General features: G+C 37.6%; 1 protein-coding gene across 1 annotated transcript in view; it reads right to left on the bottom strand.

The window, feature by feature from the left end:
• The window catches only part of MGAT5B (alpha-1,6-mannosylglycoprotein 6-beta-N-acetylglucosaminyltransferase B), a 3749208-nt gene that overhangs the window by 209578 nt on the left and 3524621 nt on the right, over positions 1-15009 (bottom strand). Inside the window, exon 13 of the mRNA XM_044089029.1 lies at positions 6741-6887. Coding sequence (XP_043944964.1) covers positions 6741-6887 — 147 coding nt within the window. The remainder of the gene's footprint in view (positions 1-6740; positions 6888-15009) is intronic.

Below are 15009 nucleotides of genomic sequence, written 5' to 3'. Positions count from 1 at the left end.
GTTATCAGCACAGTGTGACAGATGTGTACACTGAAGTTGACAGGACACAGTGACACGCGGTTACACTGACATTGTCAATGCACTGTGATAGATGAGTACACTGAAGCTGGCAGCAAATTATAATGGGTGGTACATTGTATACAGCAGCATACTAAGATAAGTGAATACATTAAAGCTAGCAGTACAATGTGAGAGGTGGGTATACTGTGGTCAGCAGCACAATGTAATAAGAGATCACATTGAGTTCTTCAGTACACTGTGTGACATGGCTGCACTGAGGTCAGCACCCCACTGTGAAAGTCTGGTACAATGAGGTCATGCAGCCTTGTGACAGATAGGTAGAATGAGGTCACAGCACACTGTGAGTGGTGGGTAGAATGAGGTCACAGCACACTGTGATGGGGAGGTACACTGAGGTTCATAGCACATTGACAGGTATGTACATCGAACCCAGCAGCACATTGTTATAACTGGGTACACTAAGTTTTGCCTCATACCATGATAGGTGGGATGCTGAGGTTAACAGCCTCATGTGGAAGATAGCTACACAAGTCAGCATCAAAATGTGATAGGTAGGTACACTGAGGCTGGTAGCGCATTGTAATAGGTGAGTAGTTGGGACACACTCTATTGATGAGCACACTGTAATATGTGGGTATACGGAGGTCAGCAATGCACTTTGATAGGCGAGTACATTGAGGTCAGTAGCATACTGTGACAGCTAGATACACTCTGGTTGGCTCCAGACTATATCAGCTGAGTAGAGGTCAGCATCACACTGAGGTTGGCAAGACACTGTCATTAATGAATCAACAGCATTTTCATGGGTCAGTACATGGAGGACATTAGCAAGATGTGCAATTAAGGAGTCAGTGCTCAGCCAGAGTCCTGAAAAGAGGTCTACTAACCCAATGACTCACAGAATGGCTATGGCAGAACATCTTATTCGGGTCGTATCTGCCACTGCCAAGAGCCATGTAGTAGTAGCCCAATCATGTCTACACCTTGAGATGCAACTCCCCTGAAGTCCATAACTTGACAGCAATACTTAGAAGCTTACATAATGGCATTCAAGTGAATCATCACTCAAGATGACAAGGTTTGGGCAGACTGGTCTGAGATACTACTTGCATAAATCTCCTGGGAACCCATCCATGATCCCCTGAATATGAAGGGCACTAGCTATAAGGATTACAAAAAGGTAAAGTGGTATCCACTTGCGTGGCTGGGAGTTCCTGAAGAAATGCAAGTAGTCAAGTTCCACGAATAGATTTACATAAAAAGTAAAATGGTAAAGGTAACAGTCTATGGAACTTAAATACATGTTCACCTTACAGATTGATGCAGAAGGCAATAACAGCAAAGAGACAATGATTTAAATACTAATAATAGACAGATTTAAGAATGACTTGCCTAATGTTGTTAAGAGGAGGATGTGTCATGCAGACCCATGACACACAAAACATTTTGTATCACTTATTGAAGAAGCAATTTCCTAAGAAAATCTGTTTAATATTGAGTTAACTAATGTAACAGATACTAAAGGAAGCATTCATGCAAATGTTGTGTTAAATGCAGGAGGACGGGACACCATGGTAAAATACCATTCTAATGAAAGTCTGATGTAAATGGTGTGAATGTTGATATGAATTTAAATAACTTAGGACAAAGAGTATAACAGAACTACTTCCAGATTAGTAGAGACCACATTTTGTTACTGTACCACCTCTAAACTTATAAAATGTACTGTATTAGTAGATAGAAAGGAATTACAGAAAAGCACAGTTGTGTTAAGAAGTTACACAAATACAGATGTTCAAGTAAATTCAGTGTAACTAACATTTTGGAAATGCGACTGCAGGTAGCCTGCAGCATATGAAAATTATTGAGCTTTAACTTCACCAAGGTCTTCATCCAGTGTCATCCCACCAAAGACATCAGCAGGTCAGTGGTATAAAGGGATTCACTCTCTGCAGAGCTTTCTTGCTTCTACAAAGGCAAGGTGGAAAAATACAGTACCAGAACTTAGTTGACCAGCTGCTTAAGGACTAACTCAACAGTCTCCAGTCCTCCTTTCCAGGTATTTGGCAGACAAAAGGAGGGATGCAGGTTTGATGAGATGAAAGGCATGAAATAGAAAAAGTGCGTTGTCTCTAAGAAAACACATTTAAAGAAGAATAATACTTCAACAGAATAAGTTCAAAGAAAGACAGAAATGTAACTGTGCAAACTATAAAACATCAAAAATACTCAAAAGATTAGTCTTTCCTGGCTACTCTAACAATTAAACCTTGGCTTATTTTCCTTATCTTAAATAAAAATGTTTGTTTTTATTCTCTTTCCTCTCACAATTCAGAAATGTTGCTCACTTTAAACTCATATAACGCAACATACATATTTACTTTATGTCCCAAACTTATAAATTAAACTCCAAAAAATAAAAAAATAAAAATACAAATAATTTTAAAGTAAAACAGTACTACAATAAAATATGAATCAGTACCCATGAAGCAGCCTTTCCTTTCAGCTCTCACTGTTATATCTGGACCTGATTATTAGTACAGTGCCATCTTGCCAGTAGAAGAGATGTTTCTAGCTGGGCCTAACCTTAATCCTCCCATGTACTGCATGCAGTAACATCACTTGTACTGTATGCAAGAACATCACTTTAAATGCTTGCACACACGCTCTGTAGTGAACAATCTCAGCATATTTTCACTTCACCTTTTGACGGCAAGCAGGAAACCCACTATCTCTCTCTCTCGCAAGAAAGGAGTGCTAGTATTTAATCCACTCAGGCTATGCCCCTTTACATAATGCAGCATAGCTATGATATAATCTTATATTTGTACTACCAGTATATGCATTACAATGTATTTATTTAGCAGACTAGGGAACATCTAGGGGGAGCATCAGCCCCCAGTACATGCATTTCTGAATAATAGTTCCTTGTTCACTGGCTTTGATTTATTAAAACAAATGTGTACAGACTACTATCAAGCATTAGGAGGAACACAATCAAAGATTTATATGAGGGAAAAACATTACTCATGGAGTGGCAACCCATAACCTCATTTTCCACTGAATTTAACTTTGGGTCTGGCAGTTATCTAATCAAATGTTAAATCAAACAAACAAAATTACCCCATAAATGATATGCAAACCACACAATGGGAGGAGTAAGTTAATGAATGTATTAAAGCTAATTATTATAAAGTAGATTTTGTAGCCATTTAAAAGGTATACATTAATAAAAGGCAGATACAGTGTTTTAAGTATTTCTCAGGTAGGTTTCTAATATGCTAACCAGAACTAGAACAGAGAACACTGGAGCAAAAGTTAAACTATCTTCTCACATTATAGAATAGCTATTTCAAGTAAATCTCATTTTATAGGTAAATAAAAAAATGACATACCTAATTTATCACATATCCATGAAGGTGACTGCTCACATTAGAATATTGATTTCTAAAACAAATATTTCAATATTTAATATTTTTAAGAAGTCTTGAAAATTTGGTTGATTGAGAAATTTTAGCTTTTGTGAGATCTACCACCATATTCCAGTACTATGAATATATTTTTAACTGAATGTATTTGCCAGTCCATCTTAAGTTTTGCTTCAGTTAAATATTCTATGGCTTAAGCAAGAGACATGGTTTCTATCTTAAAGACACAGTTACTGAATTTTCTTAAGTTTTCTTCTGTGGCGTGTTTTTTCTGTTTCAAATAGCACAACAATTGAGGGCTATTCACAAATGGATGTGCCTTTGTCATATTTTCTGCTGGGTGACAATAAATGGTCTAAATTTACCAGTTCACTTAGAGCAATATGAAATCCTTTTAAAAGGAGTTTTTGGATTATAAATACTTTTAGTGGAATATAATTTGAACTGTGCTGGATCTGTAATGTGTAAGTATAGTTAACCATGTTTGAGCTTAATGCATAGAATTATCCCAGTATCCAGATAAAGACGACCTAGCTTTGTTTCAGCAGCTGCAAGTTAGTTAAAATGGAGTGATATGATGTTCTCCAGCTGGACAAGAATCCTTGCGGGTTTCCTTTAGAGACGTTTACTAGTAGAGATTAATTTTTATTCATAGTGCTGCTTTTGTCTTGTACACATATACCTTCCTATAATACTAGCTGCACTCCTTGTTAGATTTTATTTTCTGTGATTAAACAAAATAATCATTTTGCTATAAATAACTATATTTGCGTTGATGTGGGCTGCTATTTATAATTTTAAGAGATCAGAAACTCTTTATCATTGATAACATTACAAGTATCTATACCTTTGTCTTCTTCAAATCCTAAATCAGTGCCAGTGAAAAACTACAGTGTCCTTCTGCCCCATGAAATACAACAATACCCTCCAATTTACTTCACTGAATTAGGCAGAAAAGCAGGACGAAAGCTCTATGACTTGCTGAATGTGAGGCTTGACATCTGTCTTGTTTTACAATGTCTGCATATTACCATGTTGCTTTCTCATATAGTAAACTTATGCCTTTTCCCCTATATTCTTTCCTATCCTTTTGGATGTAGTGTTAGTTATTCTTCTACCTCAAGGATCGCAAATGGAAAGGGCAAGTTGACAACGGAAATGTCTGCATTCTTCCTCCACCAATCAAGTTGTCAAAAATGGTCAGCCCAAGAAAAATGAATCCTAAGTCAAGATCAGTAGAGTGTATAAAAGGCTGCCATAGTCTGATAACCTATTTGACTGCTACCTATTTCATCCAAAAATAGACAAAATGAGCTGATAAAGGAGAATATCTTATAGAGACCTGTGGTTGTATGGATCTGTTTGTTTCAGGTCCAGGTTTGTTTTTCATTGTTGTACATCCAATTTGGATGTACCATTATGTAAACCAAGTACTATAATCCTTGGAGTTTCAAAGGGGTCAGCGCTTGGTGATCTGCTCTGCTCTTTCCTTGTTGTTCGATTTCTCGTAGAATTCCACAATCATACTCATAACTTCTATGCAGATAATCTGATAATTACATAAACTGCTGAAGAACAGTAAAGGAGTCAGAGTAAATTGTAATTAGACTTCAATACATGCCTATGGATTTCATAAGGCACCTACACGTGTACCCTAATAAAATATTTTCGCTCAGCACCTCAGCATATGAAAACTCACCCAGGAATTCATTAAAGAGCCAAACATAAGCTGTATGGCTTGTACTACAAAGACTGACCCTCTCTCTCTGAATCTGTCTCATTCTTTCTCTCTGTCCGACATTCAACATATACGTTACTTTTTTCTTTATTTATTTTTATTATTTTTTATTCACTGAACAGTAAAACCATATGAAAAATGGCATCAATTTTATTTATTTTTTGTCATTTGTCCAATATGGTATGGCTGTACAATTTGTTCATTACCTACGCAGCATTATCATAAAAGCACTATAAAGTCCAACTTTCTTTTTTTTTTTTTACTTAGTGCATAAGCCTGTTTCATTTTATTAAATCATAACTTTTAAAATTAATAAGCACTTATTTTACTTACATGATCTACTTAGTATATATATATATATATATATATATATATATATATATATATTGTTCACATTGTTCTCATTATGTATTATATTTCACTTCAATCTCTAATCAGCTGCATTTATTGTAGTTAATGCCACCTGTAATACAGTATGAATTTGTATTCCTTTGTTTTATTACACCACTCTCTGCAGAATACATTATGACTGAAAAGGGCTCACTTGCCTGTTTGACAAAGGGAAAAAAATAATAAATAGATTTCTATGCATCATTTAGCATCTGAATATTTTCATTTAAGTAATTTATTTTTTATAATCATCTTTAAGTTATGAATATACATCAGTATCAGATAGGTTAAAGAAAATTACAAAGTAGAATATTCCTATATGAAAAAATGCTTAAAGCTGACTTGGTCATATTAAAAATTAAGAATTTTAATGTCACATTATCTAATATAGTATGTTTGGAATAAAGCTACAGACATAGCTTCCTGGCCTCAGAAATTCCATTTCCTTTTTGCTCTAGGTTTGCTATCTTTTAGAAATTTTTAACTATAAACATAATTGTTTACCATCCAGCCCAGAAAGACTTAATTTCCATTTTTATTTCTTTAGTGAGGAAGCAATATTGTCCTTAAGAAGTCATGGTTAGGAAAAATAGGACACTTGCTTTCTATTTTGGCAGTGCAGTGGTTAGCAGTGGTTAGCATTGCTGCCTCACAGCAAGAGGTTCTCCGGTTCAATCCTCAGCTGGGGTGCCTTCTGAGCAGAGTCTGCATGTCCGCTGTTTGGGTTTTCTCCGGGTGCTCTGGTTTCCTCCCACATCCCAAAGACATGCTGCAGAAAGATTGGACACTCTAAATTGGCCCTTGGTGTGTGTGCCTTCTGTGGAAGGTTGGGCACTGGGCTGGCAACTCAACACTGTAAAACTCCACTGCCAAACATGAGTGGACAGGTGATCTGCTGTGGTGACCCCCTAAAAGCCGAAAGAAGAGGAAGAAAAAGTGAATCATATAAAAAGGTACAGTACCCAAATGATTTTCTGTTTGGTCCTTTTGCATCTCTGTTCTGGGTACATGGCACTCTGTAGCATACTACTGACAATGCACTCTTAATCTCTCAAAAAATATTCACTTCACTTTTCTACAGTACTTTTGTATATTTGTACATGGCTGTGTTTAACACACAATCCCTTATGCACACTCTAAAAAGTAATGGTGTGATTACTTGCCTCCCTTGATGTAGGCTTTCCTCTGAAGAATTCATGATTGAGGGAGCTGTGAGGTGGGTTGAAGCGGGGCTGGAGATAAATACACCCATTAGCGATAGCTTCCAGAGGAGCTGGTCCTTCATATGGAAAACCAAATCCAACAAACAGCTGGGGAGAAAAGAACATGGTCAAACTTAAAATCTTTTTTCTGTATACAAGCCTGTCCTAAGGCACATGGATTTTGCACAAACTGTATTTATTTTGTAGTTTTTTATTACATCTTAAAGAAACAATCAACAAAATGTTAACCAGTGAGGCAAATTTCACTACTGTATGATTCATGTTCTCAGAAATTCTTTAGCAAAAGTAGCACAAATCAGATATGCTATTAAACTGATACGTTTCCTATTCTCAGACAACAGTATCCAAGCTTCTATGAATGAGTGCTACAGTTATATGTACTTGTTTTATGACTGAATTATTTTTTGAACTGTTAAAATTACTCAGCTTCGTGTTTCATTGTAATGCTGGAGATTTTTTCCGTGGCCCTCTAACGAAAAGGGGTTCAGAACCAGCTGGACTTTCCTAGTAAACAGAGGTAGATAAATAAAGTTAAACTATTAAAAAGTACTCAGTGCAGTTAAGACTACTTGAACTGTATCTATGGGATCCTCAGGGCATTATTTCTCTCCTATTTCTGAAGTCAGAGCATAATAAATACCTTCTATAAAATAAAGTACTGGGCTCAAAATAAAGAAAATGTAATAGCTACTTTGCAATCTGTTGTCATCCTAGGGCCTCTTTGCATACTCTGTGTGACATAATTGTAGTGCATGGAGTACAGGTATTACCTTCTAATATCTAAACTCGTTAATATATTCCTGAACATAACAGCACTTACAGGGTATATAACAACTGGTAAACATCTCCATAGTTTTTTTACAATTGAACTTTGTTCTGGGTACTAAAAGTGTTAGATTATAATAGACCTTAATTTCTGCCTTCTGTCCAGTGTTCCTGAGTTTGTTGCATATTTTTGTTCTGTACCTTGTTTTTTTTCTTCTTTGATTTGATCTTTGAGAATTATAGTCAGCCAGTAATGTCAGCATTAGTGGTTCATACTTTTTATTGTTCATAAAATGCAAACTGAGAAAAACCCTGTTGTTCTGTTAACATTAAATGAATCAGAGCAATATTTGAATTTTTTTCCTGATTTACCCCACCCCCCCACCCCCCGCATTACTTTTTGATTTGTCCAGAATTTTTAAGCAAAGAAGTTGAAAGGCGTGCTGCGGTATGACAGTGGTTCCTTTACCAGCTTTCAAAGCCAATAAAGCACTTCATGCTCCTAATTGTTTTTTCTGAACCTGGTAGTATATGGGACAGATAAAGAGCCATGTGCATCAAAGAATTATGATCAGATCACTGCTCATAATCTATTATTATGTGTTTGTTTTCAAGGTGAATTTCTTGTCTTACACACACAATAAGTCAGTTATAATCAGAGGCCCAATCATAATCGTCTATGCTTTGTCTCCGTCAGGCCTCTCTGAAACATGGTTTACTATCAATACTGCGAACGACAACCTGTTGGTGCGTATGCTGCCGAAATCAGATTGTTGTTCATAGAATGTAAAGTGTATGGGATAGTCGAACACACTTATGCGACTGCAGTAGTGCATTCCGCTTAGTGTGTTTGACAAACTGTATGGAGGTCGTGGTACAGTGGAGATTGGAAATTAATCCCTATCCCCACTGTAGTGTGATCTCAGAGTTGGAATATATTATTAGGGGGGGGGGGGTGCAGGGGGGCTTGCCCTCCTGCAAAAAACGTGATATGTCATATAGGAGTTTGATTTACATCAGCTCCTATATGGGTATCACGTGATGTTTTCAATGACAATGTGGAATCAAATTTGTCAATCACTTGGGTCAACATTGTGATGTGGACGAGATTCCGGTTTCGAAGGTTTACTTCGATATTGCAAACAGAAATTATTTAACCTTTTGCAATATTGATAGTAAACCCTGAAACATTTCTGTCCTATTCTTGTTTCACTTTTACATTAACATGGATGTGAATAAGTAATTCCACTCAGATGTCTATACAAAAAACAAAATGGTAAACCATTATATACTAGACCTTGACAAAACAACATACAGCAGAATAGGTAGTAACTCCTTAATATTTTAGAATAACAACCTGTCAGTGTGTGCGCCTCCTTCGTAGTTATAACCCTAAGTGTAACTTTCTCATCATGTGTTATGTTCAGCTACATGAAGCATTCCTTCTTCTGTTAAAGTACAGTTTATGCTAATGAGTACAGCATAGACCAAGAAGATTGTAGATAAAACAGCACTATTATTAAGCAAAGAAGTTGAAAGGTGTGCTTTAATTGTGGGAGGCTGATTCATAATACAATATTTATTTCATGGCAAATGTAAATATTGCCAGTTTTTGGATACCACAGGTAGTTTTTATCATCCAGACCAAAAGAAGACTTATACATTTAATATCTCAGCCACTTGCACAACTGAGCATGTTATATATCTTACCTACTGCATACAATGTAGTAAATTCTATATTGGCAAGACGGACAGGCCCTTTAAAGATCGTATTAGGGAACATATTTATTACATCAGTAACATAAATTGTGTCAATGCCTTAGCCAAGCATGTTAACAGCACTGATTCTACGCATTAGTTTAAGTTTTTAGTCATAGGAAGAATTTATGAAAATATTAGAATAGGTGATATATGGCTAAGAACAGAAGAGTTAGAGTCTACATGGATAGTTAGGATGAGAGCTGATGCAGGGAGTGGTTTAAATGAGTGTGCACCACTTAGACCTAAATTAAAGTCCAGACCCCTTAGAAGGTAGTCCCATTTAAGTGAGTTCATAAGATGATAGTGTTTATAATTTTTATGGATGAATTTTATATATATGTTTTATGTAATAATGTATTTCATTTTTTAATGATGTTTCTTCTTTAAATGGAGTTGCCATGTGATTTCATTAACTGTTTTAAAAAGGGTGTGTTTCTGAAGTGTACTTTCAGTACACCTGATGAAACAACTTTGTGAAATGTTCTGTGAAAATCAAAATTGTCACTTTATAATGCAGAACTAGTCAAATGAATCAGTCAGCTGAAACCACATGATTTTGATTTAATGTAAGAAGTAATTAACAAGAAAAGAATAAATGGTCAGCTCATTATTTCTAAAGACAAGACTCCGATACAGTGTCAGTGCTCCATACTAAACTCTATATGTAATACAGGGGTGATTCATTCTCTGTATTCATAGGTGCACATTTTATGTACAGAATCAGAGGTCTGTCTCCACATGGATAGTGCACCATACTGAAAAATAAACAGTCTACTTAGCAGCACAGTATTATGCCTTTCATGTGAGATGCACATGGAGGACTTCCTCAGGCACACTCTGAATGCCTTTGACGTGAGATGCACAGAGAGGACTTCCTCAGGTGCACTCTGAATGTTCTTCAGATGAGGTGCACACCAAGGACTTTCTCAGCCCTTCATGTGAGATGCAAACTGAGGACTTCCTCAGGCACACTCTAAATGCTCTTCAAGTGAGACATACACTGAAGACTTCCTTAGGCACACTCTGAATGCCCTTCATGTGAGATGCACACCAAGGACTTCCATAAGCACATTCTGAATGCCCTTCATATGAGATGCACACTGAGGACTTCCTCAGGCACACTGAATGCCCTTCACATGAGATGCAAAATGAGGACTTCCGCAAGCACACACTGAACGTCCTTCATGTGAGATGCACACTGAGGACTTCCTCCGGCACAATCTGAAGCTTGGAGGAGGAGTTCTGCAGTCAAGTGTACACCACAATGCATACAGCAATGCAATGTCAACCACTAAGCACAAGAAATCTGGACCAAGCCTAAAATAATAAGGGGTGACTAAGGGCAAACAAAATAAGGACAGGATTTTAAATATTGCTCTTATAAACTTAAAAAGTTGTTGGAATAACAGGATTTGAGTTAGTATGCATTTTATGAAGGATGTGAAGTCTGAAACTGAAATGTATGTCATTATTACTGATATCAACACTCAGTGATTTTTCCAGAAAACTACACATTTTATGAGGAAACACCAAAAATATGAGGTGAAAGTCTGGACAGCTGAGAGGTATGACACAGCAGTGTGGGACATTGTAATGTACAATGGAATTAGCAGCAGCCAGAAAAGGGTGAAAATATTTAGGGGAACGTGACACAAGTGCTGGAAATAGTAAAGGTGGTGGAATGTTCATAGAATACATAGCATAAATGATACTGGAGACACCGGAAAGGGGGATTAATATTTAGAGGTATATGGCATGATTGCTGGAAACACTTGTAAAAGACAAATAATATCTGCAGAATGCACAGCATGTTTCTGAAACACTCAGTAAAAGAGATGTGATATTTATAAGGTTTATAGCACAAACTCTGGAAACATACAGGAAGGGGGGGGTGTTGCAATATTTAGAGAGCACACAGTGCCCATGCTGGAATCACTCAGAAAAGATTTTGTAATATTTATAGGGTACAAAGCACCAGTGCTGGAAATCCCCAGTTAAACGGGTGCAATGTTACAGGGTGAACAACACAAATGCTTCAAGCACTTAAGAAAGGAGCTGTATTACTGAGAGTGCACAGTGCTGACAGTACTTTAGAAAGTGGCTGCTAACAGTTATTTATTAATAAGAGTAGAACAGTGATGCATAAGGATCTTTTTCTGACTCATCCCAGGAAGAACTTCTGATCAAGTGACTTGGCTTGAGTCAACAGACTAGGCAAATGGAGGGCAAGGGAGCATAATCTTGGACTATTGGAAGTAGCAGGTTAACAGCTCATATCTTTACCTCTAACTCTGTGCACCAACTACCAGATACACAACACCAGAGGTGGAAACGGTCAGAAAAGGTGGTATAATAATATTTACAGGGTACACAGCACAAGTGTTGGAAACAGCCAGGAAAGGAGATATAATATATATATATATATATATATATATATATATATATATATATATATATATATATAAAGAGAGAGAAATATCTCTCTCTATATATATATCTGTATCTATCTATCTATCTATATATATATATATATATATATATATATATATATATATATATATATAAACATATTTTATATATATATATATATATATATATATAGATAGATAGACAGATATAGATATATACATATATAAATAAATATAGATATAGAGTGGATGCACCCATACCAGTAATATGCAAATTATGGCTACTTATTGAAACCAAGACTTGTAATTATAAACCCTAAAACACTGAAAAAAAGACTGCTGGAGATCAGTGAATGTCAATCATCTATGTTCATCGTTGAAGTTGCTTTGGCAGATGGCAAGCCCCCTAAGTATCCCATACCCACAGATCTTATATATACACCAAATGTAAGATAACCATACCTTGGACAGAAGGAAATATACCAGGAAAAGGCAATCTCAGGCTAGGTATATTTAATTCCATGGATTCAGTCTTGCTGTACTGGGATATGCGCTAATGAGTCTCAGCATTTCAAATGTTACTCAGGGAAACATCTGGGGAGGACAGCAACATGTATTTCAGGCAGAATAGTCAGGCATGCAATCTGCATCCTATAGTAATAGGTAAGATTCCTGCAAATGCCACTTACAAACTGCAAATAAATGCACAACATAAAAATAGCATGCAGCACAGTGGATCAGTACTGCACTGCATATGTGCACACATACAAACAAACCAACACACTTATTAAGATGCAGTCAGCTCAGAGTTTATTCAGGGGATCATTAAGTATGGAACATTGCTGCAAATATTAGTATGATGATGAAAAGTACAGTTTTGTACCTACCATAAATGTAGATGTTCGAAGATCCACATTGCTGCAGTCCTTACACTTGGGTAGTCCGCTGTCCTCGGTCGGCCCGAATATCAAAGTATAAGGCTGACGTCGGTCAAGGCGCATTTGACTGACATCAGGACGTCAGGGTACAAATGCGCATGACCGACGTCATATCCTCAGTCTTTTCTTGCCCCAGATGTCAGAAGACCCTAAAAATAAAGGTCAAAAAACCAAAAGACAGCAAACCAACAACCAACCATCCTAGCACAAAAAATATGTACAATATATACAACATACACCCAATTGACCACCCAACCCAGACAACCGCCTCTAACTACAGAGGGGAAGGAGGGAGGGTAAATTGGACTGCAGCAATGTGGATCTTCGAACATCTACATTTATGGTAGGTACAAAACTGTACTATGTTCTTCATCTCACATTGCTGCAGTCCTTACACTTGGGTAGAATCCCAAAGCAGAGGTAAGGGAGGATGGCCACATTATAAGGAAGCAGGAGCTGCCAAAATGCCCTGCAAAACAGCAGTGGCAAAACCAGCCCTGGATTTAGAGTAAAGTGGTAGGTGATAATGCCTGGAAAAAGTATGCACTGAACTCCAAGTAGCTGCCTCCAAAATATCCTTAGTTGCCACCCCTCTCAAAAAGCTGTCGAAGTGGCAGTAGCCCTAGTGGAATGAGGCCTAATCCCAGCTGGAACTTCCTTGCCATGATGGGAATAACAGAAAGAAATGCAAAACCCAATCCACTTAGAAATAGTTTGTTTTGACACAGGCTTGCCCTGAGAACTCAAAGCAAAAGAAACAAATAACTGCTGAGACTGCCTGAACCCTTTAGTTCTGTCCAAATAATATCGCAACTGCCTGTGTACATCTAAAGTGTGCAAAATCTTTTCCCCTTTATTTTGGGGATTTGCATAAAAGGTAGGCAAATGAATAGTTTGGTTTAAAGCCACACTAGAAACCACTTTAGGCATAAAGGAAGGATTAGTACGTAAAGATACCCTATCCTTATGGAAAATTAAGAAAGGCTCAACTGCCATAAGGGCCTGCAACTCAGAAACCCTTCTTGCAGAGGTAATAGCCAACAAAAAAGCAGTCTTCCATGATAAAAACTTTAATTCAGCAGTAGCTGCAGGCTCAAAAGGTTGTAGAGTGAGTTTCTCCAACACAAAATTGAGATCCCAAGCAGGAGTAGGAGCTCTTCGTGGGGGTCTTATATTCTTTGCCCCTCTAAGAAATTGCTTGAACAAAGGATGAGAAAACAATGGTGGGTCACAATCATAGTGAGCCGAAATTGCTGCAGCATGAACCTTAATAGAAGAGAAGGACAAACCTTTGTCCAGTAACCCAGTAAGATATTGAAGAGCCACACTTAAATTAGGCTCAGAAACATCAAAATCCTTTGCTGCACTCCAAAATAAAAATCTCTTCCATTTTTCTGCGTACACTTTCCTTGTACTAGGCCTTCTAGCTTCCAAAATAACATTCAAAACTTGCTGTGGAAGTGGAGGCCCACTATGGTTCAAAACAGAATATGCCAGGCTGTTAGGTGCAGGGAGTGAAGCTTGACATTGAGCAAATGACTGTCCTCCTGAGACAACAGGTGTGGAATCGAAGGCAAAGGCCATGGAGGCTTCCATACCAGGCTCCTCAGTAATGGGTACCAATGCTGTCGAGGCCAATCTGGAGCTATCAAAATCATCCTTGGCTTGTCTTGTCTGGTCTTTAGTAGTACCTTTGGTAGGAGAGGCAGAGGCGGAAAAGCATACACATGAAGATTGCTCCAATTGAAAGAAAGAGCATCCACTCTCCAAGCTGTGGGATGAAACCTTTTTGTGCAAAACTTTGGCAGCTGGTGGTTTAGTGGGGAAGCGAACAGATCTATGTCTGGAGTTCCCCATGACACTGTCAATTTCTGAAATACATGAGGATCCAATTTCCACTCGTGGGGATCCATAATTTGTCTGCTCAACACATCTGCTAAGGAGTTCTGTGCTCCCGGCAGAAACCTTGCCTGAAGATTTAGCTGTAAACTGAGAGCAGTCTCCCACAAAATCATTGCTTGCCTGCATAGAGGATAAGAATGTGTTCCGCCTTGCTTGTTGATGTACCACATGACAGTTGTGTTGTCTGTTAGAATCAACACCTGCCCTGGAAGAAGTAAATCCTTGAAAGCTATTAATGCAAACTGGACTGCTAACATCTCTTTCAAGTTGATATGTAGATGTTGTAGTCTGGCAGGCCACTTGCCTTGTATCCACTTTCCATTCAGATGAGCTCCCCAAGCTTTGTCTGAGGCATCTGTCGTTAGAATCTGACTCGCCTCTGGCCGGGTCACAGAGAGTCCCTTGTTTAGGTGACATTCCTGAGCCCACCACAAA

Source organism: Protopterus annectens, chromosome 12.part0, assembly GCF_019279795.1.
Source record: "Protopterus annectens isolate FY-2018-M chromosome 12.part0, PAN1.0, whole genome shotgun sequence".
In the NCBI taxonomy this organism is placed as follows: Eukaryota; Metazoa; Chordata; order Ceratodontiformes; family Protopteridae; genus Protopterus; species Protopterus annectens.
This window is presented reverse-complemented; position numbering and strand designations above follow the sequence as displayed.